The sequence below is a fragment of the Lathamus discolor genome, chromosome 1 (genome assembly GCF_037157495.1).
Source record: "Lathamus discolor isolate bLatDis1 chromosome 1, bLatDis1.hap1, whole genome shotgun sequence".
NCBI lineage: Eukaryota > Metazoa > Chordata > Aves > Psittaciformes > Psittacidae > Lathamus > Lathamus discolor.
The window spans coordinates 130,451,319-130,474,191 of record NC_088884.1 but is presented as its reverse complement, the minus strand read 5'-3'; the positions used below and the strand labels follow the sequence as shown (position 1 = coordinate 130,474,191).

General features: G+C 37.4%; 1 protein-coding gene across 1 annotated transcript in view; it reads right to left on the bottom strand.

Moving 5' to 3' along the window:
- The window catches only part of TENM3 (teneurin transmembrane protein 3), a 422,372-nt gene that overhangs the window by 126,879 nt on the left and 272,620 nt on the right, over positions 1 to 22,873 (bottom strand). The window contains exons 5-6 of the mRNA XM_065695099.1: positions 12,379 to 12,616; positions 7,331 to 7,423 (exon numbers count right to left, since the gene is read on the bottom strand). Of these exons, the coding sequence (XP_065551171.1) occupies positions 7,331 to 7,423; positions 12,379 to 12,616 (331 nt within the window). The remainder of the gene's footprint in view (positions 1 to 7,330; positions 7,424 to 12,378; positions 12,617 to 22,873) is intronic.

Genomic DNA, 22,873 nt, shown 5'->3' with positions numbered 1-22,873 from the left:
TAATTGCCTGAAGCAAAAAAACAAAATTGGCCTCTTTATGGATCAGGCAAAAGCAACCACGGAGTTGAGGAAAGCTTTTTTCAGATCCCTGTTGTTTGAGTGCAGAATGCAACAAAAGTGACATTTTGAAAATGAAAGAACAGAAAAGAACTTGAGGAGAGGTGGAAGAGGAAAGAAAAACTACCCCTAACATTTTCTGCATTTGCTTCTACCCGTAGTTCCCGGAAGACCCCCAAATATTTAGGTATATTCATGGCTCTCTAAGAATTTCTTTCAAGTAATTAACAAGTCCACTGAACTGTTATATTTGACTCATCTGCTCTCCCTGCAATGTGAGAAAAACCCTGGACATACTAGCAATTACCACCACAGGAAACCAGTATTGGCTCAAAAGATCACTGCACTTCACTTGACTCTTTCAGCCAAGGCAATACCACTTTGTTTTCAGTATTCACAGGTTAAATGCTTTATAAAATGGGCACACATTTTTTTGTTTTTTTACACTGTGGATCATTTTTACATTGTGGATCATAGGTTAATATTCCCTCCCAACCCAACCGAAATCTGCCAGTATCTAATTCCATTAAAAATTATGTGTCTCTAAGGAGTGTTGAATTTGTGCACATTGTAATCTGAATTAAGGCATTTGTAAATAAGGACAGGCAAATGGTCTTATCCATTCTGCTAAGGTCCTCAATCTGTTATCCTGGACTCATTCGAAGGCATTAAGCAGTAATATCTACACCTTAGACATCTCAAATTAGGAACACATCAATCAGATTTTCATAAGCAAAAAAAATTCTAACAAATCCACTTCGAACAAACGCAATTTGAGTGAAATGTAAGTTTTAGTGCATTTTTTGTTTTTGGCAACATATTTACCTCTCAGGACCAATACTTCACGAGACATGACTTCTCTGCTCAGAATTCTATAGTACTCCTAATGACTTGGTTTGATGTTTAATGTAACGGTATTATTGAATTTTGGGGAATAAAGACTGTAATTATTCTGTTTTGTAATGAATACAGCTGAGATGCTTGCTCACCTGACTAAAACTCAGATACCAGATGTTGTCCAAAAAAGGTCACAATTCATAATGTACCTATCTGGAGACAGCAGGAATCAGTAATTCTGCTTTTCAAAAGGCTTGTTGCACTTTCTGCAACAGTTCAGCAGCCCCAGAAGGCCAATGTAAGCAAGACAGACAGAAGGGCAGCTGCAGTTTTATCTTTTTATTTTTGTGACGGTTCAAAGGGGCATAGGAAAGTCAGACAGAACAGACTTCCAACGTTTGGGAGCTCTCATTCTCTATGTCAAACACATCATTATTGACACACGCAGAGTTAATGTGTGCCTATCTCTGTGTGAAGACCTAGCATTTGATTGGCTATTTCCATGCAAAGAAATTAATTCATCTTAAGAAAGTACCTTCCAGAGAAGGGTAATAGCTGCAGCTATTTTAGTTTGCTCCAACTTCTCTCACTCAAGTTTTTTTTATTTATGTCTCTCTGACTTTCCTTAATGCAAACCAGCTGAACTTTTCCCTCCTGGGAATAGGCTATCATGCTTTCTGTTTGTTTACAAACCCCTTACCAGATACATTAACTGTCAGAATCAGTAGAATACCATTAACTGTGGAAAAAACGCTGGTCTGAGATCACAATCAATCAGTGCACTACATCTACTGACTGGTGTGCCCCCGTTCTGCTGACAGACCCTATTCATGCTGGACTGAACTGGGTTCTCTGAGCGAGACCATGACCCTCACTGCCACTTGACATTAGAGAGCTCCGCCTGGTTCACTAATGGATAGATAACATCAATAAATCTGATTCCTTGCACTGAGCTGAGGAAGCAGATGGAAAGAGAAGATTAATCTCTGCCAACTGACATTACAGGGAAGATGTAAAAGATAACAGAAATTACTGACTAGGTCTCATATAAACTCTGGTTCACTGATGCATGAGATCAGCTTTCCCAGTAGGCTCCTGCAGGAATTGGATTTTTGTTTCTCTATGAACACTTTATGCTTGTCTTCATCTCCTGTTAACATTCTTCTGAGATGAAACCTTGTAGCTGGTGGTGTTTGCCCTTAGCATGGGCTTATGACTAACTTCCACAGAACCATATGGCTGCATTTAACATATATCCAAGCAAGCAGAGAAACTACACCATGCTGCAAATTTGTCTCAGTTTATTTTCTGTGCAGGACTGCAATCAAAAAATTGCTTAGAAAGAGGTAATATTAATTTCTGCTTCATCAGAGCCAGTATTAATACTACCAGTGAAAACTCTGAGATCACATCAGATCAAATGATGATCAAGTCTGGAGGAAAGAAAGGAAGAAAGCAAGAAAAAAAGAAAGAGAAGAGAGCTATTATCCATACGCAAAACCAGAGGAAACATCTGTGGGAACTGGAGATAAGCCTCTTCTAACAGCTTATTCAAATCTTTCAAAAAGCCACTTCATATATGGCAATACTTACTTGAGTTTGGGTGGGTTTCCACTGAAGACCCACTTTCTTTACTAACTTAAGACTAAAAGCCAAGAAGAAAAGAAGTACTACTAGGGCTGCAAGTGCCTTCCTCACTGCTTGTGCGTTCTTTCACATATGGCCTCCGGCAGGTTACTGCTCCACTGCTGGCTGCTGCTGGAGAAGTCGGGCAGAGCAACCTGAAGCTGAAGCTTCAAACAGCAATTCAGACATGACACTATCCCAGTCTGTTGTGCAAGCCACCAGGACATGGTGAATTGAAGGACTAGATACTGACAAGAGCCCCAAACTTCCTCTCTTTAGGTGTGCAAGAATAAATCTTGTCCTCTGCAATGCACCTACCTTTGTGGTGTAAGAAAGAATATAGTGCTATAGCATGTAGAAGGCACCTGTAAACATCCCATTATTTGCTCCTCCAAATTCAGACTCAGGTGGCTAGTTCTCTCCCCCACAGAAGGACTTCTCTTCTGTGATATGTAAATGCAACTCTAGGATCAAAAGAATTAGTATAATCAGATGCCTCTGCTGAGCCTGCTCTTTCATGCTCCTCTCACCTATACTGTGGTCTGAGAAGATGAGCAAGGGAAATAAACAATGCTAAGCCACACTCTGCAGAAGTGAGCAGAAGAGTCTGATGCAAAGAATAACTCATAGTGCTGGGTAGACAAGCAAAGAAACCTGCCACAATTTTAGTTACACATACTCTTCCTTGCAGGATTGTCCCATTACCTTCTTTCAGGGGAGACTGGAACTAGACTTATGTATTGCTGAAAAAATATCAGTATCTCCTTACAGGCTTCTTCTGGGTCTCTCAGAAGTCTGTGTGTACACAGACTTCCATGTAGATTGCAGTAAGTGACCTGGCTCTCGATACTGTTGGTGATACTCACTTCTGAAGAGGCAGCAGTTGGAGTGAACCTGAAAGCCTCACACAGTGCACTTTCTGATACTGTCAGTGTTCATGCTGTTCCAGTTCTTCTCTGTCCAAAGGAGAAGAAAGCAGAAGAAAGCATCCAAATTTTGCAGTGAGATCTGGAAACGTTCATGTGAGTAGTAACAATTTATATTACAATTCCTCATCTTGTTCTCCGGCCTTCTAGAATCATATTCTGACCAGTTCTCAGAGACGAGGCATTCTAATCTTGGTCAGTTCTTGACTTGAGTATTGAATTAAGTTAAGCTTCACAGGAACAAAATCAAAGAAAGGTAGGGCACAAGCACTCCTCCAATCTCTTTTACTACCCTTGCTGCTTTCATAAAGCTGAAAGAGAACAATTGCTTCAGATGTCTCAAAAGGCACATGGAGGCAACCTCAAAAAGCAAATGTGGTTTAAGAAAGACTCAGGGCTGCATTATTTACCCACAGGTTAATTTAGAAGTTGGAACAAAGTTTGAAATTCCATCTGCAGCTGAAAGACCCGACTGAGCTACTGGACATTTCAAAAGGATATAAAACCAGAGGGAAGTTAAGAAGTAGTATTCTGCCAGTGACAAGATCTGATTCTGCCTCAAGCAGCAAGCAGGCTGAAGTTTCCATCATAATGGATCTGTGAACCTTAGCTCACTTAGTGATGTCTGTGGCTGCAATTCAGTCTGTGATAACCCATGATGAACTCTGTGCTGCCACTACTATGCCACCAGCAGTCACACAAATAGCCAGATGCATGTCACGACAGTGACAGCACTCTTACAGCCACTCAGTTGCAGCCACTACCACCAGCTTGGCGCGCATACACAATGGTAATACCTGCTTTCTAGTCCTTATTGTTTCCTGGTGAAAACTTGTACTTTCATACATTCTCATATGCAACATGCCAAGATTTATAGACTTGAGAGACCACCATTCAGCAATTCAACAAGACGGGGGACTACCCCTTGTGCCCTGGAGAGGGTGACCCTTTAGCTTTAATGGTATCCACTTCCCATACACCTTTCTGGAGGTGGACTTCTCTTTGTGCAACGCTGGATGCTGGTACCATACAGCCTTTACTTTGCTATGGTGCTTGGTATTATTTTTTCAACTGTTTCAACATGACAGAAAGAATCTCCAGAATCTGTTCAAATTTGGTTTTGGTTCAACTTGAGCTGCACTGACTGGGATGTCAGACTCAACTGCGGTTATGAAACTGCAGAAAGACATTAGCTTTTAATTTCATAAATTTTGAGTGCTTAAGTTTATGCTGTTGATGACTTTTTTTTTTTTTTTTTTACTAAAGTGTTTCTTTGTTTAACTTGTGATTTTTTAAGGCAAGTTTGAAGAAACTTCAGAGGCTTCTTCTGAGCATAGGACATCGCAGATAAAAAAATTCTGGTTTGATTATTTCTGGTTTCTGTCATTGGTAGAGCATACACCAGCAGCCAAGGTTTCTCATAATCTTGAGTCAGTCTTACAAGTGAGCTGCATGCTATTTAAAAGGATTTCACACGTTATCACAAGCAGTAAAGGACAAGGAATAATCTTGGTCTTCATCCTTTCATCTTTCAGCCTCTAGTCTTGCATTTTACCTAAGTCCTACCTTGCCTAACTAACCACTTTCAGTTTCTCTTTCTGGACTACTCCATCTACCAATTTGCATACTCACTCCTATCCTTCTTGTGCCCAGTCTTCTCCAGTTTTCTCCTTTACACTCTGCACTCCTGGCTTCTTCCACTCCCACATTTAATTCAGTAGGCCCTTATAACAACCTGACCTCTTTTAAACTCAGCTGTCCTGAACCTTTTCCCCAAAGATGACAAAATTCCCCAGCCAACCTCCTTGCAAAGAATTCTTACTTATATGCAACAGGAAGTTTCCAAACTCGAACCCTGCAAAAATATGAAATTTCCAGAAAATTAGGTGACTCTACAGAAACAGAAAACGCTGTGAAGCTTCATCTGTAAGAAATACAAATATGGTCATTCACTGACAGTGACACTCGCTTTTCAGATTTAGACATCTAGATAACTTGGGGAGAGGACTATAAGGATAGGTAACAGAAAAATGAACTTTTTACTTCAAACTAAGCTGATCTGTCAACATGTATACTATATGTATGTTTACAGCTTAGAGAATAGTTGTATGAAGTAAAGCCAACAGTACTTTCCATTAAATTACTCTCAGATTTCCAGCTGTCTTATGATAATTAATACACTGTGCACAAATCTTTCAAAGCTATAAACAACTACTCTTTAGGTCTAGGCCTATGAATCATTAGGATTTCTATGCAAAATGCCTATTTCTATTACCATTATTAGCACTAAAATTGTCAAATTCATTAGATTTATATTGTCTCTGTAAGCCATACAGACTAAACCATAGTATATCATAACGTAACACACGCATGACATGAAAACAAAGAAACAAATATATAATGATTCTAGCTGTGACACAGTATGTTAGTGAGGTTGATAAACTGAATCTTCATGCTGATAGCATGTTGTAGTCTCAAATCTATTACGCTTTGGAACCGATGTGTTATTATCTCTGGACAACTTTCACACCAGGAGATAATCCCTGCTAGCATAATTTAAAAAATGAAGGGATTACAAACAAGATAAATTTCCTTGTATTGTTACCTGAATTAGTATCAACCAACAGGAATTTCGTGTAACATAGTCCATTTGCTAAAATACTTGCATTTGGTGGTCCCATTACAAACATATAAAGAATAAACCAGGCATGATTCCATTAACTCTACTTCAGCAATTATGCATTTGAATCAGTATTCTATGGTAATTGGTCTGCAGGGAACAATAATATTTGGTTTCATTCTTTTTTAATACAGTATGCTTACATTTTTACTTTAAACAAAACATATTAGTGTCTTCCAGTAACTATCTGCACTATTTTTAAGTTTGCTGATAGTGACTAACTGAATTTAACATGCCATTCTCCTCCTGCTGTTAATTTTAATTTGTGGCTAAGTGAAGGTTTAAGAGTTTTTGGAGCACGAAGCAGATCAATGTACAGTGTCAATATATTTTACAGCTTAATTAGTTATTAATGGGCAGATGCAGGTCTCATTTAATCAAATAGCACCTTATCCCTTTTATAATAGCAAAACAGAATTTGAACATAAAGCTCTGTTTTTTAAACACAGTATAAACAAAAAATGGTAAATTTATGATTAATACTACTTTACTAAAATTTAGCATATTGTGCTGATTAGCAGGCTGGAACTCATAGAGCAATGGTACTGCTTTGTCAGGGTTTTTTTTGTGTGAATCAGAAACCAAGTATACTGATATGGCATAAGAATGCCAAAACAGTTCAAATATAAAGACAGATATTAACGACAAAGTTAAGTAGATATGTTACAGTGCTGTAAGATAAATTTTACTGAAATAAATTGAAATATTCACTCATCTGGAATTCTCTATTTCCAGTTAAATATTTATCAGCAGTTCCAATTTCAAAATAGCTAGTAAAAATATTATAGATTAGATATATAATTTTAACTTCTATGATTAGTCATTCCCTATGCTATATGAATATGTCATATTTCTAAAACAAACATTTGATAAGTAGTAAATGTATTACAAACTAAGGCTCAGATCTGGCAAATATGTAATCATGCAGTTTGGAACAGCTTTCAGAATCAGGCCATAGAGAACTAATACAACCTGAACTGCATTCTTATTTTCATAAGTGAAAGCAAACAAGATTTGGCAGTCAAAGTTCACCATTTTGTCAGTATCAGATATTATCTGAAGTATAATTTTTTAAAAAATCAGATACAAAGATGAGGAAGTCTGTCTCAGATGTTTTGACTGTTGCAACCAAAATCTTCCTTCAAATCACATCTTGCCTTCTGTGTCAACAGTTAGCATCATGCAAACACTTAGAGTCACATACCCATAACTGCTATCGTGATATGTTGGAGAAAACACATCCATCTCTATAAGGTTGTCATGACCATTTGCAAGGACTGCTTGATTTCCTAATTCTCTATACACAAAGATACAAAAAGATGAAATTAGAGTGGCAATTTCAGTTTAAAGAATGGGATGATCCCACAAAAAGAATGTATTAATTCTGTTGCATAACTTTCTTTTTCTACAGATGTGCAAAACCGCAACTGCATTTTAAATGTGAGATTTATTTGCTTTCCATGCTGTCCTCTGAACCACATACTGAGTTGTAACTTGAAGACACAGCATTACAAGGCTACCATTAGGTGGTTACTACCCTTTGGTGATTGCTTATTTATGTGGAAGACCTTGAATAAAATTCCTGGCTGCTGCCTGTGGCAAGACAGGCTTAAAAACTGAGCACTGCATAGTAGGGGATGTTGTTTAGCTGAGGCTGGGCCAGAGATGAAGTAATAAAAGTGAACTATTAACAGCCAGTCTCTTGCCAGCTATCTGGCACAGCCAGTCAGCCAGAAAATATGCAGAGGGCTGGCTACCAGAGGAAGTGGAGATCTCATGTTCTGCAAATGACACTGCACAGCAGTCAGGGAAGGAAAAAAAAGACCACAGACTCTGGTTCTCTTCAGGAATGGTGAGAAAACGAAGTGGGAGAAACAAAGCTAGGCACTATTTCATTTAGAACCGCATATTCCTTTTCTCCTACCTAAAACAGGGAGTTTTGGAAAAAAATTTGGGTCCATGCTTACTTCCAATAGCTGCACATCTTTGAAGAGGTGAATGATAAACTCAAAGAATACTGTACAAACACTACTGAATTTTGGACTACCATTGCTTGACTAAGAGACGGGACGAAATACACAGTGTGGACAAATTCCAAGTATTCATGGCAACAGAATGGGATTTTTAAGCAGAAAGGATGCCAGTGAGATCAAGCAAAACTCTAAAGACACTACTGACACCAGTGGAAGCTTACAAGCCTAGTGTGCTAGGATTCAAACACAGACGCTTCATGAGCACCAATTGCATGAGAATTTTAAAATAAAACAACTTTTTAATCAACTTTAGTCTTTCAAAACAATAATGGTTGTTTGATTTCATGAATGTGTCTAACGTGCATACACTGACCCCATAATTATGGCATGTCAATCTTTAAAAATGCATTAATGCTCTCAGCAATAGAAGTAGTCCTGTTTCCTCAACTTGGAGACCAGCGGTGTGGCACACCCACAATGACGGGATCTTCAGAAAAGCAGGACTTGAACTCTATCCCCAGTTTCTGCCTTTATTTTGTACCGTTCCTTCTCACTTTAAGTAGAATGGCTAATCAAGTCCACGTGTGAAAACCTGGAAGACTTACAGAATGGAAAAATTTGAATTTGATTAAACCAGATACTGTTTTAGTGGGTGGAATGTGTAAAATAGCTGCTTTGAGCAGACTTTAACCTCCAGCGACACTGTGCTTTTGCAGACAATCAATCAGCCTCTACACAAATTGATTTAGGACTTCTCTGGAAACTATCAACACCCTTTCCATACCTTAATCAATACTGAAGGTGGTAGCTTCATTGGCAATTCACCCCAACAAAGATATAAGGTTGTGTTCCTCACTCTAAAATCTTTGCATTCTAAAATTAAGTTTGGATCAAGCCTGCAGAATGATTTTCATGGAACACATTCTAGGAATTGTTTTGTCTGTACCACTTCTGAGACATTCTAGTGGTTTGATTAAATCCTTCAAAATGCTGAAATATTTTCCAGCCATCAACTGTTTTTTCAACCAGTTCCCTCTTTCTTCTCCTTAAAATTACTAGATAAGTAACTGAATACAGGAATACCCATTCTATTTTTAAGTTAGTGGTAAGAGAAAACTGAGCAGTATCAGTATAGACTATGAAAAACATGTGACTTTCTTATTTTCTGTAAAATACTCATAGCCTATCATATAAAATACAGCCATCTTTCAAAAAAAATGAGGTATTTCACAGAACATATCAAGGAAGAACAAGAAAAGCTCTTGTTTGATTCACTGACACATTAGCACAGATTCTGAATAAAGTTATATAATATTATCAGAGTTAGTCCTTGACTGGAATGCAAATTTCCCCTTGCTGACAAATTTACCTTAGACATTCGATGCCTCAGATTAATGAAATATTGCCTGAGAAATGCTCTAAGAGATGCTGCCAGCTTACTGTTTTCCACAAATTTATGAATTCTAACCTACTTCTCCTCTGCACATCTCTATCATATGTAATTGACTGCGGTTTAGCAAAATCCTGCATATTCAATATTTTACAGAGAAAGCATGTAGAGCATTGATTTACTAAGTATTTTTAAGTATCAGTAATTTAGAGCCTACGAGAACACAAAGCCATGAGAATGCAACTAATGATCCTGGCGCTCAAGAACACATTACTAAAACTAGCAGGTGAATAAAATCTTTAAGACCAATGATAATAAACCCCCCACCAATATTTAATTACTTAATCATAATTTATAATATTCAGACACCTGACACATAGTCATGCATTTGCATGATTTTGGCTTTCCAGCCAGTAATTCAAAGAACAAAACTGAAAGTTATTCAAAATATCCCCTGCTTTTTTATTTCTTCAAAAGTTAATACTGTTCTATGGTGCTGGCTTCTCCAGCAGATCTCTTGCTGCTACAGCTGAACCTAACTCATAGCAGGCTGGGGAAAAGTCAAACCGTAAAAATCATTAAATGTCAAATGAAAAGATCCCTCAGTTTGCAGAAAATCTGCAGGAAACATTTTCTTTTTTAAAAAATGTATATTTTACTGAGCCCCAACAGAATTAAGGCAACTTCTGCCACTGCTCAGTAACCTCATAGTCATTTAAAGAGGGCATCAAAGTTGAAGTAACACTCACATAACCAAAGCTGCAGTTTCAGCCCCTCATCAAATTTTAAGAAAATTGTCTTTTTATATTTAGAAAAACACATCAAATGGAATTTCTGTTGTACATCATCGATCTGTCACCTCACAGTTCATCCATTTAACCAGTAACAGCTACGCTTTACACAAAAGCATTAACTCTATACAGAGCCAAATCGCAGTATATTCTATTAAAATACAACTGAACCCAATATTATGAAATACATATTTCAAAGTCACTTCCATTACTACTGCAAAACGATGGGGACTAAAACCTCCCTCAGGCTTTGCAAATATATCCCCCTCACCTACATGCACATACACAAAACCAGCCTATTCACTACCCAGCTATTCATGACAGCAAGCTGTATGTCATTTTTACGCCCCCCATCACCAATATGAGCCTATAGAGAAAGAAAGATAGCTATGCATATATGCTGACATTCACATTCTGCACCTCTGAATGGCTGTCATCTAAGTCAGATGAAAAAATAAGCAAAAAAAAAAAAAAAAAAAAAGAGCTGACTATAAGCATAAGCTAAAATATTGCCAAAGAGGAAATAAACTTTCTTTCAGGCTGAGAAAAGGATGAAGGAAAAGACCTATCTCAACGTTGTTAATACAGTTGAACTGAGCCTAAGAATCACACTCAGTAGGAAACCTTAACCAAAAAGGGAAAAATCAATGACAAATAAGATGGGTTCTTCACCTTCAGAGTTCCAACCAAGTGATACTATTAGAGAAACTACAGTAGGGCTCTGTCGGTTTTTATGTGAAATTTCCACATTTCAGCTCATTCACAATTGTTCAAAACTTGAAGACTCAAATACCCTTAGCTTTTCATCAGAAACATTTAAAAGATGAAAAGACTACTTGGCAAAAAGTATTTACTCCAGGTTGGAACTGGCATTTAGGTCTTCTTCTTTACAAACACAATAAAAAACAGAAATGGCAATAGGAGCAATCATCAAGGACCATACGCATATCCTGAAGATTAACTAGTGTTTGGAAAATGTCAAACATCCTATTCCCACTACAAACTTATTCGTTCTGTAAGAAAACTCCTTAATGTACTGAATTGTCTGAGTATGATGAAATCCCTTCAGTTGGAATCCTATTCTACAATGTTTATGTCTCATAAGCAATACAGGATGGTCCAACAAAACTAAGAAAAGGAAGAACCATTCCCAACAGCCTGACAGAAGATCTGTGTGAACATCTATGGGGACAAAACTACCTAATAGAGAATCTTAAGGTCCCATATGTTTTAAATTAGTCAAAATCAGATGAACTATCTTTACTTTGCTATAAAACATAATTTAAAGGGATTCAAAAAATGAACTGAAGGGATTTAATAAATATTTTCAAGAATTACTGTCAGGTTCAATACTGTTATAAATGCTCAGTTTGATGACTAAATTGGAATATTATGGCTTTCGTTAATAAAAAATTAGCGCTGATTGAGTGTTACATGAGTATTAATTAATCACTGTAGGTAAACTTAGCTCTGTGCCAGTAAGTCCTATAACATTTTTTACATATCAATCAGCATCATACATCATTCTGCATCTAAAGAAGCTAGTGTCACCTTTATATTAGCTGCTTCTTTCCTAGAGTCAGTTATCAATTCTAAAAGACAAAAAAAAAAAAAAAGAGGACAAATTTATCATACCAGAACTGAGCTCTTTCATCTCACCAAATCCTAGGCAACTTTAATAAACACCTAATCTCACACGAGTATTTCTTTATAAAGGACAGAATACAAGAGCTAAAAAGTATTACTGAAAGTTCCTTGGCATTCGATCTATATGGCAACGTGTATTTGACACATAGCATACCTGGCAAGCAAGGCAAGGAATTTCTTCCAACAGTCAAAAGTCACAGATTATGAACAGGAAGGAAAAAGCTTGTATGGAAAAATTAATATACTCTTTGAGTCCAATCACTCTGTAATAGGCATTGTAAGGGAAAAGAGTGTCACTGGGGATTTTAGAGAGCAGACAGATTTTGTAGTACTGTATAGTTTTCAGTTCTGTTTGCTGAATGAAGGGAAGTATTTGCTGCTGGTCATCTTTTATTGAGTTAAATGTTTTCTTCAGAAGTGCCACAGTCTGTAGTAGTACCTAAGTAATTACCTGCTTTCCAGTGGCGCATTACTGCCAAGGACCCAGCTGTCCTGCAGCTGGACTGACTCAGGTGTGGTTTGCAGCTCGGCGGGCAAAGCAGCCGGCGGGGCCGGACTCTGATTCCTCCTATTTGTCAGTGAGTTTCTGTTAAGTGAGGTGATGGATGGGTGATGCTGTGCTGAATGTTGCTTGTGAGAAGGTGGCAAAGGCTGCAGGGTCGACTGGCCTTGGTTATTTGGAGGTTGCTCTAAGAAGAAAGAAAATTAAAGTTCGTTATACACCATCTTAGCATTTGCTACAACCAAAGCAGAATGAGAAATTCAATATAATCCTATCATCTAATATATTTGCATATTATTCTATTAGCAGACATCAGTGACATTCTCTAAGAGCAAATTTACCCTTGATACACCAAGTTCTAATTAATATACAACAGATGGTAAAATTGCTTTTGGTTTTAATTTCTTTTTTTTTTTTTTAATCTGGTTTTATTAACACCTACAGAAAATAGCATCTGACAGATCCCCTAATGTGCCTTTAGATTTCAGCTTTTTTTAACAGACCAACCCTGAAATTAAATGGGTAATTTCAATAGAATACAAAGGTTTTTGAAATGCATATAATCCCTATAATTATTTAATGGAGTTTTTTAAGCTTTATTTAACTGCAATAAATTATTACAAGCTAGTTGCTAAACAGCAGTAGGCTACTCTATTTTAGTGCATTTCAAATAAAGCAGATCTGCACTATGATCTGCTAATAGATGCTAAGTATTCTTTAGCAGAAGGTCACTCTGTGAAGCAGATGTTGCTTCATGGATATTTAACAGACTGAATCACATCTGATTACAACGTCAGAAGACTCATATACTTAATGACCGTCACATCCATTAGAACACACACAGAACAGATTTTCCAATTTCACACCATGCAATGTAACTACAGTTTGGAGTAAGTCACAGGTGATCAGAGAGTCAGGCCATCAAAACAAAAGGAAGTTGGTTCTCTTTATATAACCAAAGTACACAACACCCATAAAGCCTAAAACCAAACCTCAAACCAGTAGAACCCACGATCAAATACTTCCATCAATGTTAGGTTTTAGTAATCTTTTCTATAAAATCCATAGTAAGTAAGTCATAAATAGAAGACAAACCTTGCTATACAACACAATAAACACACACAAAAACCCCCTCAAGACACTTCATTTGTCATGATTTAGCAAGGACAGATGACACTTAAAAATGTAATAATATGTAATTCAAACTGCAATCTATTTCATAAGCTACTGTAGGAGAACATACCTCATAATACAAAGGCAAGTCTTAGGCCTGCACTTTGCTCACAGTGTAAAGGCTTTCACATAGTTTTTAAATTAGTTGTTTAATCTTCACAAGCAAATCCCTGTTTAGAACTGGTTATAACTGAAAACCGTTAGAAACCCAATAATAATACCTCAGTACAGAGAACACAGGAAACGTATTTCTGTTGAAACGGATGTTCTCAATAATTTACAGGTGACTACTATAAAAATAATTCAACAGTGAGCAATTTCTCAGGTCATGAACATAAGAAAATTTGAGAATGTTAATGAATAGACATGCTAAGCTTAAACAGAAAATCCAGCCTTTGGAATAATTTTCCTTCCAAGAACCCCACTCTCCTTTACAGTTCTCTTGTGTGGTCAACACAAGTTTCGTCACAAACGGCAGCAATGCTGAATCTGCCATTAAAATAATGACATCATTTACATTGCCAGTGAAGTTTTCAACACCAAATCCCCAATACAATGATGAAAAATTACCTTCCAGGAAGGATGCAGCTGATCTGCCTTGTCTTCACCAACACCGACACAAAGTGTGTCACTGCATGTGATTACAATCGCTATCAAGGGCTTCAAGCCACATTTCAACAAGCCAGCTAAAGGAAAGTTAACAGACTAACACCAGCAAAGAGTTTTTTCCCTTGTCTATGCAAAATTTTATCCGATTTAGATTACAACCTATTTATTGTCTGGCGCAGAATTAACTGTGGCCCTATATTTTATAATATATAGGTGCATGCGTACATAAAAATATATTAAGTGCACAAATGTCTGTGTATTTCCATCCCTATGTGTAAGTATATACATGTGTAAATGATTAGTTACACAACAGAAAAAAATAGAAGTGAAATTAAATAATTTTCATTTAGCTTTAATCAAATTATATAATCAAAATTGGCTGAGGATGTGACTTCCCTTTTTGACTCTCCTACCTGCCTAGCTCTGTTCAACAGCGTTGCCAGGCTCAGAGCCATACTGTCCTCCCCTGCAGCTCCTACCAGGTGAAACGTTATTCTGACATCCTTCTTATTCATTAGTTTCGCCTCTCATTTAAAATCTCAGCTGAAAATCAAACTTTTAATCTATAATTTTTAGAACTATAGATCTTGCACCATCCATTGCTAAAGACAAAGCAGAGACTAAAATAATGTTCTCTTGCACGAAGGAGGATGTGAGCAAGGGGACAACGCCAGGCTTTGAGGCTTATCTCAGTGAGAGGTCAGACCTTCCCACACACTCTACAATGGGGAAGAGGGACAGTAAAGGCTCTGTAAATTATAGTTATGCACTCCCCAAATAAATGCTTAGATCTAGTAAGTACACAGATAACATGCTGGAGGAGTGACACTGTATGCTTCAGCTGACAGGCCAGCTACTCAGTCCACTGTTCGGGATTTAGATTATTTCCCCAGAAATGTATTATGACTTTACAAAGCCCTTCTACTATATAATGTATAAACATTACTGACACTGAAACTACACAGTAATGTATAAAATAAATTAAGAGTTGCAGGATGAGCTTGTAACCATAAGCCACAGGCTAGAAGGGAGCGAGGAGAGCACAGCAAGTGCAACTTCACAGAGATCACACATCCTCAAAGCCCACTGTCTCTCTTCATAACATGCTGCCAGGTGACATTTTCTAGCGTAAAGGGTGACTTCAATTGGCAGGGAATCTACAGCCTCCACAGAATCAGAAATGCCAGAAAAATCTGGAATGATTTACTCCTCTTCTAATTATGCAAGAGCTACAAGTAGAATTGTGCCTAACAAGATTAGATTTTCCATAAATCAATAGAGCTAAAAATCTATATTCCTCTGAATTTCCTCAGTCCTATATTGTTGTTCTGAATGAGAGATCACTGAGGAATGCTCTTTCGATACTCCCTTCAACCTGCCAGATTTCCTGAATCCACTGTTAACTCTGATTGCCACACACTTTCTTAGAGAAACGTCAATCTTGCACCAGCTTTCAGTATTACTGCAACTTTTGCACAAAGCCATCAGTTTTAGGTAGTAACTTCCGACACCCCCGTGACCCTATGAAAGTACTCTCACTGCACATGCAGGGAAACTGAGGTATACACAGTAAGTGATTCACACAGGTCTCCTGAGAAATCAGTATCACAGCCAGAAGAGGACTGTTCTTTTGCTTTCCATAATTAAGGAATTCATAAACCACAGTGGGAGTTTCATGACACAGATACATACTTCATGAGCTCTGCAACACTGGAGACTGCTCCTGATAAAAATACTCCTGCATGTGTCACAACGGCCAGGACTGAGATCCTGTAACTCCTCCTTCCTCTCTATCAATCAGCTTGCTGGAAAATGGAAATCCTAGAGGAAAACAGTTCTTCCCTTGGTTAGTGAAAAGATCAGTGGTCCTGGGCCCTGGCCAGGGCCCTCACAACAAACCACTTACTAGAAATTTCCTTCATATATGCTATCAGGAAGAAGAAAGAACATTCTAATCTGATAAAGCACAATTGTCTTGAAATACTTAAAAACTACTGTAGAAAGCTACAGCTGCTTTGCTTTAATTGGACTTTAAATGCTATCCTTATTTATTTAATCTAAATGGCAATGTCTGGTTTACACTAAAAATAACCAGGTATGGGTACAGGTGGGCTTATGTCTAAAAATGGTAAATTGTAATTAAAATTTTCTTGCTCACTCTAGACCTTTATGACTGTAGAACCATCCCATTCATGTTAAAAAGAAGACTTCTACAGCAAGGAGCAAACATAAATTGACCCAGCAATCAGTTTGTGTGTTCAAGTTGTTCAGGTGCAACAAAAACGCCCCACATTTTTGAGGCATTTGCTGCATAAGTCAGCAACAGATAATTATGCATGCAAACATATGTACAGAACTCAGAAAAGTCACAAGAAATTGGGTGTAAAGCTGTCTTACTACAGTTGCATGAATTTTTCAAAACATATTTAAATTGTTATTTACCCTAGGGATCCACGGCGAAGCAAAGCAGCCATTTCAATTGTAGAGGTAAATTACATGCACTCTGTAGCCTTTTACAAAACCTTTTTCCAAAAAGTAATTTACATTTAATTAATTTTATCATTTAACTGTTACAGAATTTGAACAGCATATGAAAGAATACTGAAAAGATGCATATGTCAAAGTAAAAAGCAGAGAAAGACATTATGATAACTACTGCCATCTGAGAGAAAGGGGTTAATTCAGAAGGAGAAAAGCAGACCAAGTATCCATGAAAAAAAGTAATTTGTTGCACACTTTATGTGATAGCCTTTCTATAACAGACAGATCACTGAGACCTGTCAGCTAGCTACTCATCTAGGAAAAAGAGGCGATTTCCACTTGATAAGGGTTAGGCTTTTTAATAGTGTATAATTAACACTAACTTTGAGTTTCCATGACAAACACAAAAGCGAAGACTTCCATTATGATATAAACATTTCAAATGTGAACATAATGTAATTCAATATCTATGTCTGTGAGAGTCTTAACTCTTCCTAGTCAGGTTGCTCCTTTTTAACGCTCTCTTTAGAAGAGTCTCTGCCACTGCAAGGCAAATGCCCACAATGTGCACCAGAAGTAAACAGCTGGAGTAGACTGAACGTTTTAGAAAACTGGTAACACAACATAAAACCTTTCATTTCCAGGTCACCGGTCCCTGGTCTGGTAGCTCTTGACTGCTCGCAGTCAAAAGTAATTTCTGCAGAACTGGTTTGATTTCCTCACTAAAACACTTTGATGGACTTGAAATTTTACCTAATTGACACATGGACGTATCTCCAAGAGTACTGTAAACAGAAGTGGGATTTATCTTGGAAATCCCTGCAAATTGTAGAAAGTGGTATTACGGCTTAATTAATTATTCCTAGAGCTCCCAAAGGAGTTCTTTTTTAAAGTCCTTGCTTACAGAGGGTAAGAGCCAACCTCTACCGCTATGGCCAGAGCTTTAGTGATTCTGCACTAAAAGTGCAAGTAAAACCAAGCATTCCAGAAGTCTCTGGTCTGGGAGCACCTTTCATGAGAAGCTGTATATAATAAATGAAAACAAAAAGAAGGTTATGGGTTTAGAGAAAAATCGTGTATTTTAAGTGCCCATTTGCAATTAAACAGATCTGCCTTTTGAATGAACCACTGCTTCAGTGTACTTTTTCTGCAAAGGTGCGCAAGACAGCTTCTGTTCTGATCGTCTTCTACAAGCTATAGTGGCAATCCAAGATAACTCGCTGTACATGCTCATTTTGTGGTTAATTCCTCTAAATTTGTTTAACCTTCTCCATGTCCAAATGAGCTGGCAGGCTCTGCCCTGCCAACTACTTTAAAGATCTAAAACACACACTCAACACAAGGAATGAGATGACACAGTGCCTACCAGCACAGGAGAGCCCTTTCACTCTGATTTGAGCAACCTGGTCTAGTGGAAATGCTCCTGCTCACGGCAGAAGGGGTTGTAACTGAATGATCTTTAAGGTCCCTTCCCACCCAAAACATTCTGTGATTCTATGATTTGTTGTCAGCCTGCACTATCCTTTTTTGCTTGCTTTACAGTTAATGGACATACAGATGGAAGCAAAACAAACCTGCAGCCGCTGCTGCTGACTTCCTCTTAAAGCACTCTGTACTTCTGTGCCAGCTATATGGTGACAAGAATGTAGAGAAGTGACAAGGACACTTTGATCAAAAGATGCATCTTGTGCGTGTGTGTATACTATTATAAAATGGGAAAAAGTCATACAAGTAGCTTGATCAAAGTGGGCCAATGTTTGTCTCCTCATCAGTACACTGTCTGTAGGGTCTGACAACCTGTCAAGCTACCCGGGAGTGAGAAACTACCAGTGAATTTAACTGCAGAATATGCTCTGAAAGACTGTATCGCCTTGTTAATGCATCCCAAGTTTGGAAGAATTGTTAAAGAAAACGTGAATCTTGTTACTTACATTGCACATTTTTCTTTAAATCTCAATATTTTACTTTTTAAAGAGAAACAAAGACTTCTGCTGTGGAAGAGAAGAAAGACTTGTCTGATTGTGGAGAAACTCATAGTGGTCTCATGGTGTAGACATGGCATGTATCTGTCCAAGATCTACCAGAGGACAAGTGGAGAGAAGTAGCTGGAGCTCCCTAGAAGTTAGTAGGGTGGTCCCTAACTTGTAACCTTCGTATTTTAAGTCACAGAGTACATGCTGATAATTCCCTATACCCTGTAAGTAAGCTGTTCTTTACACAAGAAGACAAAGAAACAAGTCATGCACGAAACCTGCCATCTTTATGAACTGAAGAAAAAATATTTTTACATCCTTCAGCTCTGTCTTTCAGATGGGCTATCTACAGGAGTGTTACTTCAGGTTAAAAGTACACCTGCGGCTTTGTATTTACATTTCACGTCCATTTAGCAAAGTATTTCCCCTCAACAACTTCATACTGATAATATCTGTGCATGCTCAGCTCTGTTTTATAATTCAGTTGTCTATAATGTTTTAGAAATCTTACTGCAGCAAAGAGAAACCATCAATCTTTTCACAAAAACTTTGTTAAGTATATGAACTGAACTTTGAACTTACTTGAAAGGCAGAATTTTTTGTCCCTGGTATTTTTAAAATAAACAAGCTAAAAAGCTATATACCCTATACGATATGTGACCCTGTGAAGACAGATAAAATAACTTTCTATTTTATGGCATTTACTTTGAAAATCTGATTAAGATAGATGTCTCTAGTTCGTAATTCTTCAATGTCATGTTGTCATAGTTCCCATCAGCAAGATGCTTTAAAGGCTTTCGATTAATATTGCATGCCAGAACTGAAATTACATCCTTTGTCGTTTAGTTCTTAATGGTGCAAGTGATATCTATCAAGTAGTGTTTTATGAAGCATGTGTGATTTTTATTACAGGCTGTTTTCACAAATCTTCTTCAGGTTTCATAAAGACTGTTCATGGTTCACAACAAATATGCCCTGCATTTAGAATCATGCCAATTCTCAAATGCAAAATAAAACCTTGATTTTTCAGTGAGGTTTATCAGTAGAACAAAACCTCTTCCTTAACCGTCTTAATTAGCAATGCAAAAATATTACTGTAAGCCTCTCAATTCTGCATGAGAACTACATAGTAAAAAACCTCAAACAACAACAACAAATATAATCATGTATTACTTTCACAAGTAATAGGATATGTCTGCCAAGTCTTGTAAGTGCCTTAATTTTTAAAATGGAGGGGACACACATTAAGTCAGAGGATACAACGTTCCCCCGTAATCCAAGTACAACAGAGATTTTAATTTGAAGCATCTCTCTTTGTAAAACAAGATGCATATAGTTAAAACTTCAATTTACTGGAAACCACACAGTTAGGAGCAGTTGAGACGAAATCTTAGGGTTGGTTGGTCAACCTGTTTAAACAAAAACGTGCAAAATCGGTAAAACCGAAGTCTTAGAGGACACATGAACAGAACATATTTTTCAAATATTTTTTGTCCAAGGACATAAAGAGCTTTCTCTTGATGCCTAATAGAGTAAAGCAAATACTCTGCGGGAAGAAATACTGCCCATTGAGAAGAAAGCAGGCATTTCTTCCACAGATGGTGGTGAAAGGGAAAATCGGAGGATTTACTTCTGAAAGGTTTATTAAATGTTGTTTCCACTCTCTGTTGTTCACTGTGGGAACTGAACCAGCTCACTTTTAAAACATTTTTTCCATTAGCTGGAATCGATTCTCAAAGCATTCCAACCTATCCACCTCCAGCCTGCAACTGCTCCATTAACCCCTTCAATACATATGTAACATGCAGTCAATATTATGGCAGGAAAAATCTGTTGATTTTAAATAACATACAGTGATACATGCCTTTTTGTCCATGGTACCATATAAGAGGCTGGCTAATAGAAGGTAATTACAAAAGTATATGTGGTGAAAGAGCTCAGGTTGGGAGAACCAATTCACCTGGATCAAGGAAAACCAGTGATCATGCTGTCATCCACAAGGCAGATATTTTAAGAAACAAAATGGACTGAAACTTTACAGGTTTTCAACTGAGTTGAGGATGGCTTAATCGCTTTATGAAAGCTGAAACAGAGATAAATATTTCAGCTTCATTGAAAAAAGCCATAGTGAAACTAGTTCCTCAAACAATCTTCCTAATAGTGGCTTTTTTTTTTCCCCAGAGGGACTTAAAAAGAAAGATGAAAAAAGAAAAGTACAGAAACACTGCTATAGGAAATTGAAATTTAACCTGCTGGCATAACATAATTACAATCTTGCTTTTCAAGAAAAAGAAATAAAAAAGATAACATAAAATGCATGATGGCAACTATGCACACAGACCGAACTGTAAGAAACAGTGTACTTAAAATCCCGCTGTCATATTACATGGACACCATCTCCTTCCACCCCAGGCTAACCCACACAGTAGTTAACAGGGACACTAACAGATATCATTTCTATTCTCTTTTTAGGACCTGAGGTCTGTGAAACCAAAAAAAGCCTCCAATGGTAAAATGTCACTCACTTATTTCCAACAATTTACTTGGAGATCAAACTGGGAAAAGATGCTATCACACAGTGAGAAATGACAAAAGCTTGCTCCCTTGAGACACAGAAATGACATTCAACTTACATTATGCAGACATCAAAATACAATAATGCAACCTTTAGTGGTGTGCTACTGGCCTGGCTTCCCCGCAGTGGGATTCAGATATTTTGCAAGACTGTGGGCTCAGGTTTTTTTTCCCTGGGGGATAGCAGTCTCCCAAAGCAATAATCCCTGGGGTGGGGAAGCACCAAGCCCACAGGTTTCACTTAAAGTCACACCTGTTTCTATTCAGGAGAGACTTTCCTGCACCTTAATAAAACATTATCTTTCTTCCTTGTTTAGAGTCACAAGTGAGAAAGCTATGCAGTTATTGCTAGCTTTAGATAATCTTCTTTGCTGATAACTCATGGAAATGAGTGGAGAAATACATTTTGAGTTCACAAACTGAAGGCTAGCTTTTTAACTAGAGAATTCCTTGGTTTTCATTGAAAAGTCACAGCTTCTCATTGAAAGAAAAAACATGAAACAAAAATGGAGAAGTCTGGCTGAAAGACTTTGTAGGGGGAGGAAAACATTCAGCTATCCAAAATGCTGACAGTAGACTAAAATTAATATGAAAAGTCTCTGAGTACATAGTCAAAACCAGCCTGTAAAACACAGGTAAAATGATGTGGAATATCCCATCTCCTGCTTTGCTCATCCAGCACCTTCTATTTATTCCAGATACAGATAGACACTTAATTTTGACTGCAAAAATTGTGATTTATAAATAAATGTTATTTAAAAAAAAGTAGCATGCTTCAGCTATAAACTGAATAAGTTCTACAATCCTGATTCAGGCAAAATGACAGCATGTAATATATGTAATCATTTCATACCACATGTTTAACTGGACTGTGGTATCGACAGCGAAGTTTGATGTACGACTTCTTAATAGATTTCCTAGCATTTTCAAGGTTAGATAATTTTGGTTCCTATCCAAAATCATTAATCCGAAGTGAGCTACAAGTGTATGTTTTTTTTTTGTCTTCTGATTTTATTTCTTAACACTTCCAAGAAAAACAATTTACCAAAGCTATTTACTTTACAAGCACAGATATTCCCATATAGCTTAACCCCCTCCCCAAACTCTCAAAACCTTTAACCTGGAAAAACACACTTACAAGTCATGATTACACAACGCTTACAGCTGACACGACCAGTGCTGCAAAAAACTACCTTTCTTCCCAATAAATAAAATAGCATCTAAAGGCTCTTTTACTACTTACTAAACCTGACTTTTACTGACATACGTGTGACATTCATGAAGAAAGAGCAAAGCACTAGATTTCCTCAATTCCAAGAGCCAGGGGGAAAATTCTTCACTAATTAAATGAACTGAATTTTTGTCATGGACTTGTTAAGGTTAATGGCACCACTTGAACATTTTGTAAACTTACAAATCCAAAAGTATTCTGAAAGGCCCCCAAATTAATTCATTATAAGCATGCTCAGCCTTGTCTAGGAACAGAAGGCCACACTAATAAAATCTGTGAAAGATAAGCTTAGAATGGGAAAACACTATATAAAACTTCTAAGCACAAATAGGTGAGGCTTTTTCATCAGATTTGAAAGAACTCAGATAAGACGGATTCATGTTTTACTTTGGAGGAAATGAAA